The sequence below is a fragment of the Bactrocera oleae genome, chromosome 5 (genome assembly GCF_042242935.1).
Source record: "Bactrocera oleae isolate idBacOlea1 chromosome 5, idBacOlea1, whole genome shotgun sequence".
Classification (NCBI taxonomy): domain Eukaryota; kingdom Metazoa; phylum Arthropoda; class Insecta; order Diptera; family Tephritidae; genus Bactrocera; species Bactrocera oleae.
Window position 1 is genome coordinate 54,697,918 of NC_091539.1, and position 23,196 is coordinate 54,721,113.

Here is a 23,196-nt window from a genome sequence, read left to right on the forward strand (position 1 = left end):
TATCTTGTACAAACATTTCTTTCTTTCACGAAATTTGGTGAATACTTACTTCCTTATGTTTCAAACACACTGTATATATATATATTTTTTTAAATATTTAAATTTTCTATTTATATTGACCTTATATCGAAAAAGTACCCTAATTTTCAATCAAAAAATCTCAAGTCAAATTATCAAATTTTTTAAAATGTCAGTAGGTTTTATGTTCTGAAAATTCCTACTTTAAGATGGTACGTAACATATATACAGCACTATGATAGATTTTTTCTGAAAATGCCCCACTAAACAACTGAAAAACGATTAAAAGCTGTTTTTTTGTCTCACCTACTAATTATTTCGTAGTAGCAGCTGTGAAAAAAGCACTTTTGTATCGTTTAGTGGGGTATTTTTTTGACCAATTTTACTATAGTAATGTATATATTTTTTGTACCATCAGAATGTAGGGATTTCAACAAACATAAAACCGACTGACTTTAAAAAAAAAAACTAAAAGTTTAACTTGAGAATTTTTAATTGAAAATTAGGGGGTTTTCCGATTTTAAATCGAAATAAGGTTTAATCCTTAATGTGAAGTTAAAAAAATTTACAATATATTTAGGACAAAAGTAGTTAAGTTTACAGCAAATCTCATGAAAGAAAACATTTTTTTGTACAAAATAAAAAACCAAAAAAATTGGTTATTTAATTTTTTCAGATAAATTTTGAGGTTATGAGAAAAAAGTCTATATACAAAATTTATAGAAATTCTCATCGCCTACAACATTGCCATATAATTTTTTTCCATAGGACTCATAGTTTAGCCGGAAATCGAGATAAACCATTCTTAAGCCATAAAAATTAAGCCATGCCCCTTCGTTTTCCCGATCTCAGAACGCCCATAAATTATTTTTCTTTTAAGTTTGTTATTTTATCATTCGTTTCCGAGGGGTTTCAAACTTTTCTGAATTTCTTTATTTTTTATCATTTTCACAGGCTGCTGCAATAATCTATTTAATACAAATGTTGGTAAGTAAACTGAACACACTAGCTAATGTGAATAACTAAAAAGTCTTAACCGAAAATATTTGAATTTCTGTAAGCTACTAGTCTACATTGCAGAAGTATAATATATTACTAATTTTCAGCGATAGGGATCTTCCATAAGTTTTTGGAATAAGATGCACCCAGTGACTTTGTTCTAAAATGACTTTAATGAGACGGGCATTCCGTGCACTCTGAGATGATCCGAAGTGCAGATGATATTTCTAAATTGGCAATGTTTATATTAATTGAATATTTTCATGAGAATATTAAATATATCGTATTGCCGCTTAAGAGTGGAGCTATGTTAATATGGTAGTTTAAGTATATACATATAAACAACTAAAACTACTTTGAAAAGATTGCCTTGAAAGGCGTGAGGAGCCTGCAATATGTGTACAAGTATATTATTAAAAAAAATAACTGTTTACTACAACTTTTATAACTAAAATAATTTTTAAGCTATGAGTACATGCATTATTTTACACAATTTTTCCAACTGGGCTGTAAAAGTTATTAGTGTTACGTAAACAAAAAAATATTAAAAACTAAATTAATTTTTTCAAAAAGTGTTTTGCGCTGTACAGTTATTGTGTAAACAATTCTACATGAAAAACCAAATTTTTTATTTAAATTCATTCCGCATTAAACATTCAATTAAGTAAATCTACGCAATAGCTTTTCAACCAATTATTTATGCATATTATTATTACTTTTTTTGTTTTTGTTAAGAATAATAATAATAATGTTAACGTTTGTTACCAAAACTATTTTTTTGGCTTGTTAGTTTGGTAATTTTCTTACCTGAATTTATTAATTGCTTGATCACCTAATTCATAAAATTTTATTTCTTCACTAAATACGTCTAAAGGGACATTGACCGGTCTCCGCAGTCGACCACCTAGATGAGGGAGTTTATTTATTGTTATAGAAATTATAAAATCATGGCAATCGTATACAAATGAACGATGAGATTACAAAAAATTAAAATGCACATTTATTTAAAGTAAAAAAATGTATTATGGAAGTGCAAGACATTGTTGAGTGAATGAGTATGATTGTTGAATGGTAAGTTATGTGAGTGTTTGGTGCGCGAGATTGTATTTTGTCCGATGAATGGGGGTAAAAGAGAAGAGCAGAAAAATAAATGTTAATATTTATTTATTAAAAATATTGTACTTTAATTACTAAACATTCAATCAAAAAGTTATTTTTTTCCATATTTTAGTATTATCTTCGGATCAATAACACCGATAAGGGTTTGATCCCGAGATGGTGTTACGTTATTTAATTTGCCACTTTATTCTGCATTAAATTATTTAACAACCATTTCGTATATATTGTGTCCATAACTTGATTATTACACCATTGTTGCAATATGCATAGGAAATTTGTTGTTCTTGTCTTGTGCATGTTTTTCAGTTTAATTGGAAGCATTACTCGGTAAAGATTGTTGCCAAACACAAGTAGGGCTCGCAAAATTTTTGTGGCGTCACTTAAGCAGGCATTTCAAATATTATATTCCAAAGCAAGGAAATAGGGAGTCATACGAATTAAAGTCGTTGAAAGGCTCTGCTTAAACGCTACAAAAAAAATTCGTTTTTGCATCGGATTGTGATAGGTGCTGAAAAATGGTTCCATTACGGAAACGCTAAACACAAACAATCATATGCAAAACCCGGCCAACTAGACAAGTCAACGTTTTAACGGATGATCCATGACGCCAAGGTTATGTTCTGTATTTGGTGGGATTAGAAAAGCATGCTGTATTATCCCATTTATCAGTAAAGAGTTTACCTTGAGTAAGAACTATTTCAAACCCTCGGTAATTGAGTGAGTTTTTAGTCAGGAAGACAATTAGTAAACAATTTGAGAAAGCAGTACAGTTAAACTGTTCTGTAAGAATCTTTAAAATATGCTTTCAATTCTGTTGTGTAAAAGAGAGATCGACGAAAATATTTGTGCGTTCCAAAGTGATTTGAGGCCTAGGAAATTGCTGGAATTATGCCCATGATTCTCATATCACAATACTATATTTCTGACAAATGGGTTTGAGTGTGACAAACGAATTATCTGCTGACTCATCAATATTGACATCCGGTTGAAATTGTATACACACTTTTTTTGAAACGAGCTTAATACAAGAAAAAACGTTAACTTCGGTTTCATCGAAGCTACAATACCCCTCACAGGTGCATTTTTTATAGCAAGCTTGGAAAATATTCTATGCTAAATTGAAGATATCTGGTCAACTAAAAAAGATTTCCATGCAAAGACTTTTGATGATCGATCAGTTTGTATGGCGGCTATATCCTCTAATATGCAAAATTTCAGATCGAAAACTGTGAGACTAGTCACGTATATACCGACAGACGAACTTGGCTAAACCGACTCAGCTCATCACACTGATCATTTATATAGGTATATCACTCTTAGCAAAAAAAGCTACTGACTGCTTTTGCTGTTGGGTTTTGGAGCCCAAGTCTATGCCAACCGATGAGGCGTTAAGATTTAAGAGTTTTTATGCGTCGGTAGCGACGAATATTGCATATATTAGAACTATGCGCTGAGAGAATAGCACATTTTACCTAAATTAAGCGTTTGAATGTAGTATGCACATCAAATTACTATCTTCGACGTTGTAAAAGTAGTACACTTTCACAGCACCAAATCTGATTACTAGTCATATAGCGCAGAATACAAAACTCGATGTATTTTGAATTTTTAAACATACAATATAACTACTAATATACGTATATGCATATTCGTTTATAATTTACTAAATAAGGTACAAACAACAACAATGAATTACAATAAATATAGTGAAGTTTTACAACACTTACCACTTTGATAATAGTATAAAATTGCATCGAAGCTCGGCCGACTACGGTCAAAAAAATATTCATTTCTAAGCGGGTCAAAGTACCGTAATCGCCGAGCTGGATCCCCCAGCAGTGTGTCCGGAAATTGATTTAACGTTCGTAATTGTGTTTCGAACCTTAACCCGCTTACCTGCAAAACAAAATGTGTGTAGAAGAGGCAAGGGGAAAAGCAAAGCGAAATATGTGAAAAGAAAATGAAATTGGGTTATTTTATTTCAGAAATCTAAGTATATTTAGGTGATAAGGTAGTTCGTAACATTTATTAAAGGCAAAAATATTTATATTTTATATTTTATAATGCGAAGTAGTAATATTTTTTGGTATCAGTATATTCAATAAATTTATATACGTATACTTTTTTTAAAAATTATTTCGCAAATAACTTACATTTATAACGACTCTTTCGCAAAAATCATGATCATGAGGAATGGGTTCAAAGTGTTGTGGCCCCCCACCATACCCATGACCTGCCCCCCCTTCTTCGTCTTGACTGCTTAATTTGGGTAAAGACCTGTAAGTAATATAAATTTAAAGACAAATAATTAGTAAGAGTAGTAGGTAAAGTGGTTTTTTAAGTATGCGAAAATATTTCTTTAATAAATATTTCTTAACATAATATAGAGATTGTATGATATAATTATATAAATTGTCAAATATTACTTTAGTTTATCAAAAATAATATATGTAAATAAATTAAAGATTAACTGAACAATAATTATGATTAAATTAATTTTCTCTTGTTGCTTGTTTAAATTTTGCTCATCTTAAACTTTCCCCATTTCCTCCTTTATTACGCCGTTGCATTTGTTGTTGCATTTTCAGCATAACCATTAACTTTTGAACAAGCTCGTGGATTTTTACTGCGACCTTTCCTGCTGAATAGCTGTTGGCATAGTTTTCACAATCGCTTGCCAAGCAGCGATTTTCTTGCATTTAACACTTCAATAAATGTATAATTAAGCGGATATTTTTATGTTCGTGTTGAAAGTGTAATTGAAAGCATTTTTTTGTAATAAAATATATTTATTATATTTTCTTCTGGCTTCATCCTAGGTTGCTGTCGCGTCCATTATGAGTACAAAATTATTCAATGTTTTTTGGCTTATACGCCAAGTTTTGGCTCAAAACATTATTTGGATTACAAAGAGGCACTACGTCTACTTCTCATAAATCGAATTTAAGATTTCGGTGTTTTATGTGAGTTCTTAATTCTTAACTAAATAATTTTGATTATTTTGAGTAACTATTTCGCAATTAATTGAATTTGAACTTAAACTGCGCGCACTGTGCATTTTACAGAGTAGTATAACCCTGTTTGTATTATAATGTTGTGAAGTTTGATTTCCATCAGTCAATTAGTGTGTTTTTGGCAGCTGTTTGTTTACGACGCGAAACGTTTGCATGGCGATTTTTACCTGAAAAAATATTGTAGCACGGGTTTGGTTGACATTTTGGGTTTAAAATGGAATCACGGCTATGGAGTTATTGAAAACTTCCACATGCGGGTCGTCTCTACGTACCGATATTAAATGACGTTATACGTTTTTTTTTGTGAAAATGAAATACTAATTGTGAATGGGAAATGGGGTAAAAAAACAATTATTCAAAGTATTGACCATTGCTTTTTACATGGATAAGTCTGATGAATATGAAGAAGCCAAGTACTTTGACTGCATCCTCAACCGATTTTGCTTTCGGTGCAGGTGCATTATCGTGCAACAAAATTACTTTGTCGCGCTTTCCTTCTGGCCAATTCTGGTCGTTCTTCGATCAATGCATGGTTCAAATTGATCATTTGTTATCTGTAGCGATTAGTATTAACAGTTTCACCAGGTTTTAGAAGCTATTGATATAATACACCCTTCAGATTCCACCAAACACAGAGCATTGCATCATTATCGAATCGATCTGTTTTTGCAGTCGATGTTAATGGTTGTCTCGGTTAAACTCATGATTTTCTCCGTTTAGATTTCTTAAAATAAATCTATTTTTCATCGCCAATCACAATTCGATGTAAAAGTGATTTTTTTTCGGGTCTTTAAGGCAAAATTTCATTAATGTTTTTTCGATTTTCCATTTGTCTTTCATTCAATTCATATAGCACACATTTTCGACACTTTTGGATCTTTCCCATAGCTTTCAAATGGTCTGAAATTGTTTGTTGTTTAGCATGGCTGCCACTTGCTTTTGACTCAAAGTATCATCTTCATCCAATATTGCTTGCAGTTTGGCGTCTTCAAAATTTTTTGATGGTCTTTCACGTTCTTCATTTCTGACACACAACAAACTATTGTTTGTTCAACGACTGTAAGCTTATTGAATATATTTGACAGATATTATGCCAACTCATTTGTATTTTAATGCTCAATTTAATGCGGTACACTTTGTAATTGCTCACTACAAGCATATGATAATGCTTGTTGATCAGTATATCTTATCCGGAAATTAGCCTTACTATTGAAACATATTTTGTTTGAATAAATATCACCTATTGTTTTTTCTTTTAAATGAGACATCATCAAATATACCTTGGTTAACAAGGTAAGTTATTTTGATTTTATATCGTTGTAGTTGCCATTCAGAGAAATATCGCATAGAAAAAGTTGCGACACCGACATTTTTTGTCGGAACCGCCGATATCGGACAACTATAGCAAATAGCTACCATACAAACTGAACGATCGGAATCAAGTGCTTGTATGGAAAACTTTTTCATTTGACAAGATATCTTCATGAAATTTGGCATCGCTACAATACCCGAACGTATTGTGCAGATCGGAACACTATAGCATATAGCTGCCATACAACTGACAGATTAAATTAGAATGTAAAACTTTTAATATCTTTCTATGCTATTAAAAATGCACCTATATAAGGATATTATAGATTGGATGCAGCCGAAGTTAGCGTTTTTTATTGCTTTTTTTTGTGGTTTCCTCCTGAAAAGCTATATTTGAAGCTGGAGCTGTGTTCATCTTGTTCGGTGTTCATGTCGGTATTTATTTTGATAGCAATATCATTTTTTTTCGTATAAAAAGAGCAGACCTAATTGTTAGGACCGTCTGTTCTATATTGGAATGAATATAATTTGAAGTTATTTTAAGTTGGTTGCGATTAAAGATATAAGGATTTTGATAAAAGACAATTTGTAACGCGAGAAAAGCGCATGTATCTTTTAGGGTTTCTTATTTATTTATAATAATTATGGTATTTTTTATTTATATTTTTTACTACAATTAGTATTTATAATTTTTCAGGAAAGGACCCTGTACCTTTAAAAGCTTTTGTTTGGTATAATATAAAGGAGAATCTAAATCAATATTATTATTTTGTTGGAGCAGCGTCAAGGAATGTCTAACTTGGACCACTAATTATGGCTACTATATGTGGTTTCTTGGACAGATTGATGTGGCATCAGCTTAAAGAAAACTGTGTTAAAAGGTGTTTTTTGTAGAGTGTTGGCAGACGAAGGCTACAGAACTTCTCACTACGATAATTTAGAAAGCTAACAGTAGCTGCAGTTATAAATTAATTAAATCTCACTTTCATAAAAATGATGTATGTTCATCAGAACTACATTCACAAAATCCACCAATGGCAAACAAACATGTATTGGATGCCAATTCAACAAACTACAACAACACTTACTTATCTATCGCGAATCTTCTGCTGATTATCTGAGCAGCCTTGTAAACTTCCTTAATTTATTAAGTTATGCGGTTATTTACGAGCGAGCTGCTAACTAGAAACTCAAAATCACACAAACGCACATACATACAAATTTATATAATATATGCATATATGTGCATGTGTAACGCCCATAATCATCCATAAATAAATAACCTTCTTAAATCGTTCAGTTGCGATCAAGGCGGCGGAGAAAACTAATCCAATATTTGCCATCAAATTACTTCGAAGGACATCGAAGATGACGAGTTGATGAAGTAGAAAGGAAAGAGCAATACGAAGAAAATGTGAACAGTAGTAAAGCATTACAGCGCTACACCGATACACACACAGATACAAGTGTGAGGAAAACATCTTATTAAAAACTCTTGCCACTCTCAGCGGAGCAAAGGCAGAGGAGAGGGCTGCTGTTGTCGAATGATGCAATGCGCCTACTGTTGTGAGTGCACAAACACACATACATATACAAAGGCAAATACATATACATACATGCTTATACAAATAAATGTATGTATGCGCGTGTGTATGTGTATGCGCACATAAGCCGCCAGCAACTTATAAGCAGCTCCTTCAAATAGTTAAGTCGAACGAAATTATGCGAGGCTTGCACTTTCAAGGCCCAGCGCCTTTGCAAGTATATGAATCTATATGCCATATAGCAGCACTAAAGTTGGAAGGTTCTGCGGCTGTTTGCCAGCAGCCTTGAGTGAATGCCACAAATGCTGAGAAAACAAAAATAAATAAATTGAAAATTGAATATTATTTGTGTGTGTTAACAAACAGAAAGTTTTGCAAAATCAAATTCAACATAAATGCAGCGATTGCACCCGAGGCATCATGGCACCCGCTGCAGGTGCTGAATGAATGAACAGTTAGCACCTTTATTTCTACTCAACAACGGTTGTCGCTTTATTGTCACTCTTGTCGTCGTCGTTTAGCGATTGAAGGAAACTTCAATAAAATCAAATGAAACAAAGAAACTTGTGCCGAGAGCGCTTTCTATGATGGAAGAGAGGTGTGTGGCGCAGGTGGGTATGTATTGGGAAAATAAAGTCGATACGAATAATGAATGCAAAGGAAATGACGTCAGCATGACGAAAAGTGCATAGACGCATCGGCAGCGAAAATGTTGTTCATGGATGAAGTCAATAGCGACGCCAGTGTCAGATAGCCAGATGCAGTGCAGTGAGAGGAACAATCAATGGCCGAGTTAACTGGATTGCTCGTGCTCCTGTAAGTAGCTGCATATACCGTTATATAATTGGGCATGTATGGTATATGCTAGACATTTTGTTAATGGAAAGAGTATATATAACAGGTCGAAATTCATTATTGATTTGTGTCTAAGAAGCGAAATTTCAAGGCAGCTGCCTAAAGCAACCTGTAAAGGGCACAGCTAGTGTAAAATTGTTAAACAATTATTTTTCGAATGTTTATACCGTAAAACGTAAAATAATAACATTTTGAAGAAATATCTAAAATTTTTCAAATTTGCTGCAGTGATTAATCGAAAACAAATAATCTGATCTTTTAAAAATTTTTCCTCATGCCTACCAGCTTTTTTATCTAATCGAAAATAGAATTTTGGTAGGTAAAAATAACCAAAATCTTAGATATAATTCAATTAAAAAAAATTCTTATTTAAGTTATTGAAATTAAATTTATTACCAATTTTATTTTCACGACATTCTCGAGAATTTTTTCGTCAAAACGGCTCTATTTTTCAAATTAAAATTTCAAAGTTTCTTACAAATTTTGGGTAGTGTTAGTTGTGTTATTAATATCACTCGAAGTCAAATTGAATAATTTTGAATTTTTTGGGGCTAAAAAAAAATTTGGGACAAGTTTGAGCTGTTACTTTCTTGCTGTTATTTACATTTTAGTACAAACTTTCATATTATCGGGCAAAGCTGTGTTCTCTGAAATTTCGTTTCAATTATTTCGTAATCTGGATGATAAACATTTTCTGAAGATTTACAGAAAATTGAGAATTTTTTCGGTTTATTATGACCGTTTGTAGGTAATAGCCAAATGAATTTGGGTACCTTAAGGTTAGGTTTTCAAATTTTATAAAAAGAAAGCGACGGATATTATAGAGAAACCCAATTCGTATGTCTTATGCTAGGGCAGATCCTAAGTCTTAGTACTACTTTTTGCCAATATACCCAGTTCTATAAAGTAATAATAATTTGTATCTAAGTGAAGTGGATGGTGGTTGCGTCGATATTTATTTTTTTATAGTCTTACACTACACTATGCATCTTTTTTGTGATGTTTACTATACTCTTTAAAATTTTATCCATTACCAAAATGTGTATAATATTTATAATTAAAATTATGGAATCTACCTATCAACTTCTTTCACTTCTGATCACAGAAAAATTCATATAATAAATATTCATATAGTAGAGTACATATATAAGTATATTATATTCTTATATATGTACACCATAAATACTCCCATTTCCATATCCAATACAACTCGCTGCATACTTGTATTCGCATAGCCAAAGGCATCAAAGCATCATCAACAATAAATTTGATTAAAATAGCAATAAATCGAATTTAGGGCACATGATGCTTGCTGCTTCCATGTGACTGGGCATACAAATTTCACTTTTCATTGTTTCAACACACTTGCAGGCTTGCACAAAAGCCCGTTTCAGTGCTTAATTTCCCAAGCGCATTGCTTTTGTAATGTTTCGTTCAAGGATTAATAAAAAGTAGTCCTTAATTTTATTGTTGCACAGGCAAAAAGGTTTTAAGTGTTGTTAAGTTTGTTGTTTCAACAGTATGAATCACTTATATACAAATTTTTGAAAGCTGATATCATGTTATATTTCACAAACTAATAGTACGAGCACTGTGAGATTTGTTTATGTGTTCTTTGCAGGAAAACTACGAAATACCTAGATGTATGTATTACAAGTGAAGACCTCTCATCAAAACTAAAGGATATTTACCTGTCTGGTGTTAGCATTCAATGTACTTAGATAACTTGGTAGAAAACGATAAAAACGATAAAGCTTGCACATAGCGTGAAAGTTAAGTATACGCATTGTTGAACAAGAGCAACTAAAATCCACCAATGGACAATAAAAATTCATAAAAAATATTTCACAACAAAAAAGTATGAATGTTACTTGAAATTTTGTTAAAAAAGTTTTAAAAGCAACAAAAAGTCTTATTAGGAGCTTGGTTATTAGTAGCTGTTAAGGTTCCCAACAGACAACTGTCTAACTTGACAGATTTTTTTCTATATTTTGCCTAGTCCATTTGCATACTAAGGTGGGTCGAAAACCGAGTATTTTTTTTTTGCTTGGTACTCCGAAAAATTAGTTCGTAGATACCTCCAAGAAAGGCTCTCCAAGTATCAGTTCATAGTTGATAACCGATCATACGAAAAAAATTGAAAATGGTAAAACGGAGGATCTTCTAGTTACAATTAAGAGCTGATACTTGGAGAGAATTTCATAGAGAAGTCTACCAACAAACTTTTCCGAATACCAAGCGAAAAAAAATTCGTTTGTTTTTTCACCCATCCGGTTGCATACTCTTTTATGCAACAAGAAATGCCCCGGTGATAATGGTAATAATATAGTTATTCAAGCTGTATATCTACTGTCTTGCGTGAGAGATTTTTGTGAGGCATAATAATTGATAATATGTATATAACTATGCATGTAACTATGTAAGCTATTTACTAGCTATGTGCAAGAATATGTATATATTATATCGTATGCTCATTTATTTTTACCCTGCGTCATAGCAAGTCCATGGCTGTGCATTTTGTTTCACTCCGGAATGTCAATCGCTTGGGAGCTGTGCCCGAAAGCCGACAACAAAACAGTTTGCGGACATGCACAATAATGACATATCATGCAATAAGGGGACATGCTAATATAACATGAACACACACACACACACATATAGTATATATCCATTGTCGCAGATATGCGTGTACCCGCTGTTGGAGATGTGAATTTCATTGATGCAGCGGCGTCAAGGTGAACGGACGAGCATCGAGTGACGTGGAGAGCGTGTGCAGCGCTGTAAACGAAAGCCAAGGTAGGCTAAATGCCGCCACCGCTGTTGTCGACGAAGTGCAAAAATAACAGCAGAAAAATGCTTCGTCATGCTGCTGCTTGTTGTTGTATACATAGCTAATGTTGCACATAAACACATACACACAAAACCATACCCACAAATAAACACACATAACCTATTATAATCGTGTTGCTAACGCCGGTTGCCGAAGTTTTTATTGCTTGACTGTTGTTGTTGTTGCTGCCGGAGCATAATTTTCAGCATTCAAACGCCCGCATTTGCCGTTCCACGTCCATGATACAAGCGTTACTGTATGCGCTGGAGCTTTTGTGTGTGTATGCGTGTGTCTGACGAAGTATACAAGGGCGACAACAACAACAACAAAAACAATCGTAAAACCCAAAGCTTTTGCAATCGTATTTTCGTTGCGGTAAATGGTTGCATTCAAATTGGGTCAGCAGCAGCAGTGGCGAGGCGATGGCGGTATTTCAATGCTCGTTGCCGCTTACTCCCCACCGCCACCACCAATACAACGACTACCACATGCCACTTGCAGCATGCAACCTATCCACATACAATATTCATGTTGTGGCTATGCACAATACAAGTGCATATATATGTAAATATATATATATGTATGTATGTGTATACTTGTGTTATGTATATAAATGCGCTGTGACGTCACAGTCGCCTGTAAAGCCGCTTGTTGGGCCATAACCTCGACGCGTTGCATGTCGGCCAAAGTACCGTCTGAGCTGTCGCTGCTATGGAAAGTTGCTGCAACGGCCAGAATGTTGGTGAACAGGCGGTTGTTGTGTAAGTGTTTGACCTATATACAACCAACTTTGGTATATACACATTATTGTGCACATGCAGCATACATACAAACAAACACATATAAATTGTAGTGTGTAAATATATAAATCTAACTTTAGTGCACTTTTGGTACTAGTTTGCTTTTTTGAAAAAAATGGGGGTCAAATATTAGACATTATGCTCTACTCACAAGTACTTGTATATATTATATATGTATTGGTATTCTAGTAACTAGCATTGTGACGTAGTCAAAACTAAGTGCGCATAATAGCTAAGCTATTTTATGTTCCCGTTTTCGCCAGGATTTTTTGTGCAGGTATTTCTATCAACATATACACAGATATGTCACAGATGTGTATATGTAACCTTATATAATCACAACCTCATATACTTACGATATATATACATATAATATTATAGTAATTGTATGTATAAAGCAGTTATTTGGGACAAAATGGGTTGCATTTTTCGCCGGCATTACTTTTTGTTGTTGTTGCTTCAGCATGACGTCAGCGGAATATATGCATTAGTTTATGTGTGCTTTTGAGTCGCTCACATACAAACAGAAGTATTGCATTTTACTACTATAAAGTAGTTGTAAGAGAATTTTAAAGTTTTTCAGGTCGTTAAGATAATTGCACGCAGACATTCAAATCGAATTGCAAAAAGTTTTCATAGATTTTATGAAAATTAGATAAAGAAGTACATAGATAAAGAAGAATGAAATGCTTAGTTAAAGCAAAGAAAAATAAAATTTGAGTAGAAAAGCTGTAAAATGCTTAGGATAGAACATATGTTTTATTGTTCAAAACATGAATTTAAAAAAAAAGGAAAAAGCGTTAATTTCGGCTGCTATGACATTATAATACCTTTTGCAGTTACATTTCTTATAGCATAAAAAGGTATAAAAATATCTTTGAACTTGATTTTGATTTATATAGATATATGCTATAGTAACAATAACCGGTTACAAATTTCGTTAAGATGTCTTGCCTAATAAAAAGGTTTTCCTTACAAGCACTTAAGTCTGATCAGTCAGTTTGTATGTCAGCTATATGCTATAGCGATCCAATCCCAACAATTTATTTGAGTTTTTTAGCGTTATCTTATACTATAATTCATGTCAAATTTCGCGAAGATATCTCTTCAAATAAAAAAATTCTCCATACAAAAACTTGATATTGATCAGTAAGTTTGTATGGTAGCTATATTATATAGTGATCTGATACTAACGATTCCGACAAATGATGCTTTTTAGGGAGCAGAGGATGCAAGGCAAAATTTCAGCTCGATATCTCATAAACTGAGCGACTGGTTCACGTACATATTTACAGACATACGGACAAATATGGCTAAATCTACTCATCTCGTCACGCTGATCATATATATGTATATATATTTATAAACTGTATAGGATCTTCGACGTTTCCTACAAGGTGTTACAAACTTCGTGGAAAACTTAATATATCCACTTCCGGATACAAAATAGTCTATTGTGGTATCATATGGTATACTATGCACATAGCAAATTGAAAAATTTGTTTTTCATTGTAATGCGTGAGAAAACTTCAAGTACCTTGGTGTTTATTTTGACTCACTAAAGACCAACACTATCATAAACATTAAAAAATTCCCTTTTGTTAGCTTTGAAAATATCCATGTTACCGTTATAATAAGTATTGACCGTTGAATTTAGGAGTAAATATGTGATATCCAAACCTCAGTGTATTCTACTATGGAAAAAATTCAGTTACCTTATTAATTATGGTATACCATAAGTTTACCAGATTTGAATAACATTAATCATATATAAATATTCGATATAACCAAGCTAACTCCCATTATATTTTTGTCTATGTGCTAGAGATGTGCTTACGATATGTTAATATCCTCTCACTTAGCAATTGCGTAAAATGAAAACGGACACAAATTTAAAGTCGAACCGTTTATAAAGATCGTATGCTTTATTTTAGATTAGTAATAAAACATTAAAAAACTTTAACATTTACTAAGCGACTACCTTGTAAATTTTAATTTGGTACAATAATAATCCTGGATCGTTACACACACACTAACGTCAAAACAGTATAGCTTTACATTGAAAATAGTCACTATTAGATTAACTATGTGTGATCTGCTTTCACGCTATTTGACGACGTTAGAGGCATTAATAAACAAAATTTCCACATTTAGGAGCAAAAAATCCCTCTGGGTTCCACGAAACAGCATAGCAGCTGCGGTTGTTTCAACCGGCATTTGTACCAAAATCATCATTGAACCAAATATAATCAAACAAAACGAAACAGTCGATGAAAATTAATGTCAGCCGATATTGACTTTTTGCACATGCGTGGAAGATATTTTGGCGGCAACAATAAAATGATGCGACATATCTCATTGCGAATCAAAGCATTCTTCTTTGTTCTGAGTTCCTGTAATAAAAATGTTTTGACGAGTGATGTTAAAAAGGATTGACTTTAACTGCCATACCAGATCTCTCATTTGACTATCGCTGGCCTCGCTTTGCAAAGTGTATGCCAATCCTTGGAGTCGAGATCAATGTGAATAGAGGCGGTTACTTGATGATGTTGTATTAAAAAAATAGATAAAAACTTCAGGGTAGTAAACCTTTAACATTTGTATTTATATCCGAGTCATTCATGATTAAATTATTTCTCTTTGTAAGCATATTACTAAAGGTTCCCAACTGTTAGTTGAGGAAGGAGAAATATTTTTCTTGAAGTGGGAGCGGCTTCAATGATCACCTTTTATTCGCCTTAGTTTGTTAAGCTGATGGTTTTAACACAAAAAAAAAGCTTGGATTAGACCAGACATTTTTTTGTAGTTTTAAACAGCAGATTTACTCTATAAATCGAAGTGAAATTGCAAAAAATAATATATAAGTGCAGACTTATGCCAAATTATCGATTTCATTTAAAAACATTAGATGAAATTAGCCTATTATAAAAAAACTTCAATTTCACAATTTATAAATAAATTATTTTAATAAAATTATAACTCTAAAGTAATAATTAATAAACTATAGATAATAAAAAAATATATAAATAATAATTGAAATAATTATTAAATAAGATAATAAAAAAATCTAATTAAGTCCAAAAAAGCGAAAAACACAATCAGTTCATAACCAAAAAACTTGTAATGTTTTCTGTTTGGATCTACGTTTTGTTTTGATGAAATCTCCCTTACATCTATTTTCTCTTTTATGTCTAATTATAGACACAGGTCAATTTCTATTACAAGCGAAAGCAATTTCTCCACTTAAGAACACTCCGTGCCACACTAAGGTGCATATATACACATATACATATGTCTGTATGCATGTGTGTTGCTATGTAACCGTATATATTTACTTAAAAACACACAAACACATTTTTGCTTCACGAGAACCTTTCGTTGACCCTGATGACAGCCTCTCGAGCTTTGCCAGTAACATACGCACACATATACATATATATTATATAAAACACATGCACATATTTTTATAAATATATACTAGCAACTACATATATATATGCATATGAGTTATGAGTATATATGTTTGTCAGATATAATAAACGTTTACGCTATAAATAGCACGCATATACTCGTTCATATGTCTGTATATATATATATATATATATGCGTATGTGTTTGTGTGTACATGAATATTCGTTGTCTAAAAATAATTACTTCATAGAGTACAAAATAAAAATGTACAAGTGCGAAAAACACTTGACGCCACGTGCGGATGCATATACCCGTGTGGACCTACATATAACTGATTGTATGTGTGTATGCACTGAAGGTGGCAAGGTAACAACGCAGAAAGAAAACTGAAGGAAGCAAGCGTAAATATTGAAGACAGGCAAGAAGCAGGGGAGCAGTGCTGGCTCGAAGGAAGCAGAATAGCAAATTTTAAATGCAAAATCCCACGAGTAAACATTTAAATCGAAAGTTGCACAGAGATACAGTGGTGCGGTGTTGAAGCAGTAAGGAGAAGGTGCCGTGCAGTTTTGCTGCTTGTAGAGCAATCGAGAAACTCACTTGATATTTCTGCTGATTTTTATGTTAATTTCGCGTGAAATACTGTGCGTTTTTAAATATTTTAAATTTTATTGCATGATTTTTTATGGGAACGATATTTAAAAGTCACTTGAGGTTTCCAAAATTTGACATTTTTTCATCTTCGCCCAAGTATACTAGATTTGAAGATGTACACAGAAGAGGTTAATTTACAATTTTACATTGGGCTTAACACACAACATAATATGGGTTTTTCTGTAGATATTAATGTGCTTAAAATTTTACTCTGTTTCTTTTGCAAAAAAGAAATAAAAAAGTTATTAAAGCAATGCACTGTGCTTTAGCTGAACGACGAACGAAGTTAAGAATTAAGAATGGCAAATCCTTTCAAAGAACTATTCAACTATTGTTCGAAATCATTAGTCTGAGTTGGAAATTATAAGAAAAACCATCATATATGGTAATATCTAATACAACCACAATTCCTGTCTTCATTTCGTGCAAACTTAGAAAATGACGAATCGAACATACAACTTGCATAATTTTTAAATTTGACATCGCATAAAAAAGTAATCTTCATCCCCTCTTGTACTTAATTTAAATCAATAGGATTTGACGTCCTGTTCTCCTCAAAAAGCTGCTCGTTTGTCGAAACCACCGATATCGAATCACAATAGCATACAACTGCAATACAAAGTGATTGAATAAAATCAAGTCCTGCTAAGAAAAACTGTTTTATTTGATAGGATATTTTCACGAAATTCGGTATGGATTATTCTTCAGGGCAGCGCCAAATTTTTTGAGCATATTGTTCAGATCGGACCAATAAAGCATATATGTAGCTGCCATACAAACTGGCCGAACAAAATCAAGATAAAGATATTTTTATACTCTTTTCCGCTTTAAAAAATTCATCTGTGAAGGTTATTATAGCTTTGGCGTGGCGTTTTTCTTTCGTTTTTTTCTATTTTAGAGGAAAAACGAGGAAGGTCCATCTAGCTTTCGAAGTCGCTAGGGACTATTCAGGATATAAGTACTTTGGTTTCAACCTCTAATATTAATTATGGAGTTTGAGCAAGCGAAAAAATTATCCGATTGTATCTTAAAAATATTTTTATTGAATATAAATAGGTAGGTATGAAATAGTAAAACTTTGAAAAACTAATTGCTTTCGAAGTTTTATTACGAGCTTATTATGTCCGCTGCTTTTACCTACTTGTTATTATACATAAGCGAATTAAAAGGCTTGGAGCCTTTACTTTGAATCTCTGGCAGAACTTTTTTCCTAGAATTGATAGCTATGTTTTTTTTGGCTGTTTTTTTTCACCACACACTATATGCTCAGTCTTAAGTATAGTTGATTTTAATATTTCTCTATTTACCCAGTATTTAATAAAACAAAATACCGTAAAGTTAGTTCCTGGAATTTGGTTTGAAGAAACAAGTTAGGTTTTCGTTTAAATGAATTATCTTAGTAGACACAGTGCAGGAATGTAAAATCATGTTCTTTAGCTACGGTTAGTGTAGGTATCTTATCAACATATAATGAACCACAAAAGTTGATAAGAATCTCCGAAAAATAACCTGGTACTTATACCCAAAATATCGACCCTCTAACTGATTTGGATATAAGTTATATAATAGGAGCGTATGCATAAAAGATAAAAGCGTGTAGACAAATGTTTTATGACCGATTACTAAGAAACGTGCAATTTTTAAGATACTTAAAAGACACACCAAAAGTAATTAGACACTTGAGATTGCCACTTTAATATGTAAAGTTTGTAATTCAAAATTATTTACTGAAAATTTGTGATCTTGAAGTCCTTATAAAAATATATATAGGTCTAACCTTAAAAATCTATTTATGATCTGTATATAATCTATATTAAGATTGCCAAGAAGTTTGCTACATCAATCTGAAAATTTCCGCAAGTCTTTGTATCTATAAGAAGCTGTTATTTTTTTTATGATGTAGGAAATGCGTCCGTGAAGAGTATTATAGCTTCGGTTTCGTTGGTTGTTATTCAATATTTTGGGTTGTCCAAAAAATACAGCTATTTATTGTTTGTAAATAAAAATGTGTACAATCGCTTACGAAAAAGTTGCGTACCCCATTTTAATGCCCGTTGGGTTAAACGCCTTTCTGTTTAGTTTCTTGCTTTCGCAACGGATATGTTTTGAAATTTCTTTACACACGTTCTGAGCCACACTGCATTTGACGTGTAGTAGTTAAAACAATGGCGACAACAACAATAACAAAACAGTGATTTTGAGTGAAAAGACACGCATAGTTGGCGCTTCATTGGCCTCATTCGATGCGCCCACAGCGCAAACAAACTCCCACATTTTATAAAGCATAACAACAATAACATGCAGCAACAAATATGTAGACAAACGCAGACAAGCAAAAGCACACGAGTGAGTATATGTGGTATTTGCAAAGAGATTGTAACAGCCGCAAACGACTTAGAAATATATGCGAGCTGCTTGCAACTGCAAGTGGCAAGTACAAAAATTCGCTATGAATGCTTTCAAAAGTTGTTGTCGGCAGTTGGCTTTGTTGTTGTTGTCGGCAGTAAGCTAAGGATAAGAGCGCGCTATTACTTAATAGACTGGCTGGCTGACTTTAATTGTTGCCACAGCCACAGTTGTTTCAACAGTTGCAACTTTGACTGCTGACGTCGTTGCTGCCATTTGGTGTTGCATTCCAAGCTATTTGAGACGCTCACTTTCTCCTTGAGCAATGAAAGACTCGTAGATGTATAGAGGCACACATATACAAACAAACAAATGTGTGTGCGCGCCGTCACAGCCAGATTGGCTGTATGTTTTTGTGGCACTCGTTGCCAACTATTGAATTTTGTTGACAGCTACAAGGCGGCGGATATGCGGATATGTGCCGCAGATTGCCATACTTGCATGTGTGTGTGTGTGGGTATGTGTGCGTGAGAGTGAAAAATGATATGTATATGTGTGTGTGTGTGGAATGCATTCATCATCTTCGCCATGAATATTCACCATTCGCACTATTCAGTCGACTGACTAAATGGCTGACTGCATGCGTGTCGCTGTAAGTGCGAGCATGTGTATTTGTGAGTGTGTGTGCTTGCTAAACGTGTTGCCATTTGCACGTTAGATGCCACTCCAAGTTGAAGAAGCACATCAAGCACATGAGCGAGAAGTAGCAGTGGAAGAAGAAGAAGCAGCAAACGAAAGAAGATTGATTTTCCGTTTTCGTTATGCTTCTTGCTTTTGTTTTTGTTTTAGTAGTTTTTGCCGCACCGCCTTCGTGGCGCTCCATTTGCCTCATGAATATCGAAGTGCATAACTATGTTTTTCTAAGCGGATGCTACAACTTATATGTTTGTATGAGTACATGAATGCGCGGGTGTTGAATATAGCAATTTGAATGTGTGTGTGTGTGTGTGTGTGTGTACTTGTGTACTGCTGTTACTGCATGTTTATGTCAATTACAGCCAGTCATTCAGTCCTTTTAGCCATTTTAGCCATTCATGCAGTCAAGCTGTCAGCCAGCGAGTCAAGGTAATTACGCGCGAATAACAGTAACGTCAAGATGTAATCGGGAGTGTAATATTTATGAGGATTTTTTACGCTTTAGAAAATATTTCAACCTTAAAGGTGGCTGAAAAATAAGAAACACATGTAGATAGATAAGAATATATATTTCATTTATTTATGTTTATTCATTACATATTACTGTAAAACTTGATTATTTGTAGCGTTATTTCTGTTAAATATTCTCTAAATTCAGTAATATTCATATGTGGCTCAGCTCTCCAATTACAACTTGAGAACAGTAGAGGAAGCTTCAAGTAAGAATCGTTCAATGTATGCTAATGAAAAAATTGTTTTTTTTTCAATAATAGGATAATAGAGCATATGATCAATTTTGACTCGGATCGATCTATTTTACTGTTCACATAAATCGAGTAGATACAATTCTTTTTCCTAGATTGGTAGAATCGACTCAACACATTTTGGTTAATATGTTGAGTATGAAGCGTGTAAATGCTAGACTCGTACCAAAAGACCTGAATCAAGTAGAGGTCTCCAAATAGCTGCTTGACAAGAGAGAGAGAGAGAAAAGATATGCTTGACAACATAGGTGAGGATTGTACAATCATCAAACACATCATTACTCGTGACGAGACGTGGGTTTATAAATACGACGGAGAAACAGTATAACGATCTAGCGAATGGCGCTACAAAAATGTGTTGAAACCGAAACACTAAAAATTCGCTGAAAGCATACTAGGTCATCACTGTCGATAACAAGTATATCAAAATTAGATTAAGCGTTGGCATGCTTGATTTGTAATAAAACAAGTGACAATATTATCTTCTTTTGTCAGTTCGGGTCGAATTTGTGTTATTGTATATACAAGGTCCAGTAAAACGAAACCAAAAGATGACCTTAGTAATCTGTATCGGGCGTTGTATAAGTGCGATTGGGTTACGCTATATGGCGTTAGGAAGATAAGGTTTCGAGAAATAATAAAAATATGCCTCGTATACAAATCGCCTAAAGGTATGCTGATAATAATTGAGTTTTTTTTACTTGGGTGGCTATGAGGTTTCGAAATTAATTTCAACAAAAGGCAAGAGTACTGCGAATAAATTGTAATATATTTTAGACAATTTTCAGAATTTAAGGTTTAAAATTTTTTATTACCTTGATTTAAAGCTCAGACTGTGCGTTCAACTTGAAGCAAAAAATTGAAATTGCGAATCATCACGCAATGCAATAAAGATAGCTTCTACAACGGTGCACTTTGATGACTATTTTCATAGAAAATTTATGTATATATAAATATAATTTTTTTTATAAATATGTATATGGGTGTGTGTATATAGTAGAATGAGTGCAAACGCGCAGCACTTCGAGCGATCAAAAAGAACTGTTAAAGAGAAACACAAACAATAAACAAATAACTAAAAACCCAAACAACAATAAAAACTGCGAAAAACTCATGAATGCGAAATTTCGCATTTTAATGTGAGTAAATGTACATATATATGTACACATATGCGAACAAGCGCCCGACCAACCTAGTAAACGACCAGCTGTCAACGGCAACGGCACATCACGAACTGCAACAAATTGCAATAACAACAACAAAATACGGCACAGCAAGTACATGTGTAGCGCAACGAAAGCACAAAATTCTACATGACACTAAAAAGTGCAGGCAACAACAACAGTGGATGTTCGTATGTATGTGTGTATATGTGCAAGTACATGTGTGTATAAATAGCATACACACATCAATAAGAGACTATAAAAACGAAAATGCAATGGCACCATGGAGCACACTGTGCCTGTATGTGTGTTTATATATTTATATACATGTGTATGTGTATGTATGTCCGTCTCTTGGGTGCGGATGCCGAGTATAAAAACTTCCAATGACGTCACAAACGGCATTCAGTGTGCCTCACATACCGTATATACAGTCGCATGTCCTCACACACATACACATACTCATGTATATTTGAGTATGTGTGTATGAGTTCTTAATTCGCACATATACACGCACACATGCATGCATTTATTTAATAGCTTCGTTAGCCGTGCGCTGAGCGCACTAAAGTATGCTTAAGTTGGTCCGCATGATTTTTCGCATTAAAGTTTTTGCGCGGCGCAAAGAAAAAATCGCAAAGTGGAAATCGAGCAGCACAGAAGAAGGAAAAGCGAAAAGCGAACAAGAAAAAATTGAATAAAAAATGTTGAAAAATTTGTGTGCGTGCGTATTTTTAAAACTGTGTCTCGGACACACTTTTAAACGCACTTATAAAAGTGCAAAATAAGAAAAACAAAAAAAAAAAACGCAAATGAACTTGCTTTTGAAAGCGTGCTTTTAGGCGCTATGCCACTTGTTCAACAGTTTGCTGCAATTTTTTTTTTACTTTTCTTTTACTTTTCTGTTGCTTTCTTTTGGGTTTATGATTTGCAGCGCTGCATAACAAAAACAACATTCGAGTATACAGCAGCAATGTGCTGAATGCATTCGGCAATTGAATAATAAACACACACACACTAGTAAATACGTACATGTAAATTTAGAATGCCACTTTGGATTTGTGGCAAATTTAGCTGAAATTTCGGCAAGCCGCCAGCAAAGCTCATGCAAGCTGTCAGTGTTTGTCGCTGCTGCTTTGGAATTCATAAATATATATACATACATAGATACACACATATACGTATATATATTATATATAGTTTCAAAACACATGAGTTCGTTGCCAGTTGGCTAATTCAAAGTGGCAATAGAAATCGTTGGCTCGCCCATATGCGCTCACCCCCTCACCACCCCTCTCGCATGCGCATTCTCGCAAAATGTAATTCAATTATTTACTACATTTCAATTTTGAGTGCCAACGGCATTCATACATACAAGTATTTTATGCGCACACATAGAAGAGTATATGTCGAAGTGTCAGAATAAATTTGCATTCAACCCGATTCTGTGACATATGTAAATTTCCATTTGAAATTTTCAAAATGTTCGTGCTTATGAGCTTCCGACCACAACTGAGAATGTGAGGTAGAGAAAGGATTAAGCATTTTAATAGAATATAAGAGAGACATTATTTCATTATTGAATTTAATTATGTATTTATTTAAGAGTATATATATTATATAATAATGAAACTTAATACACAAAGTATAAATATTATATAAAGTAAAATAAATT

At 33.4% G+C, this 23,196-nt stretch overlaps 1 protein-coding gene across 13 annotated transcripts in view; it reads right to left on the reverse strand.

The window, feature by feature from the left end:
- Sh (Potassium voltage-gated channel protein Shaker) overlaps positions 1-23,196 on the reverse strand; it is a 392,327-nt gene that overhangs the window by 57,964 nt on the left and 311,167 nt on the right. For all 13 annotated transcript variants that reach the window (XM_036376281.2, XM_070110730.1, XM_036376275.2 and 10 more), the window contains 3 exons: positions 4,290-4,413; positions 3,864-4,032; positions 1,825-1,921 (listed from right to left, as the gene is read on the reverse strand). In XM_036376281.2, the coding sequence (XP_036232174.1) occupies positions 1,825-1,921; positions 3,864-4,032; positions 4,290-4,413 (390 nt within the window). The remainder of the gene's footprint in view (positions 1-1,824; positions 1,922-3,863; positions 4,033-4,289; positions 4,414-23,196) is intronic.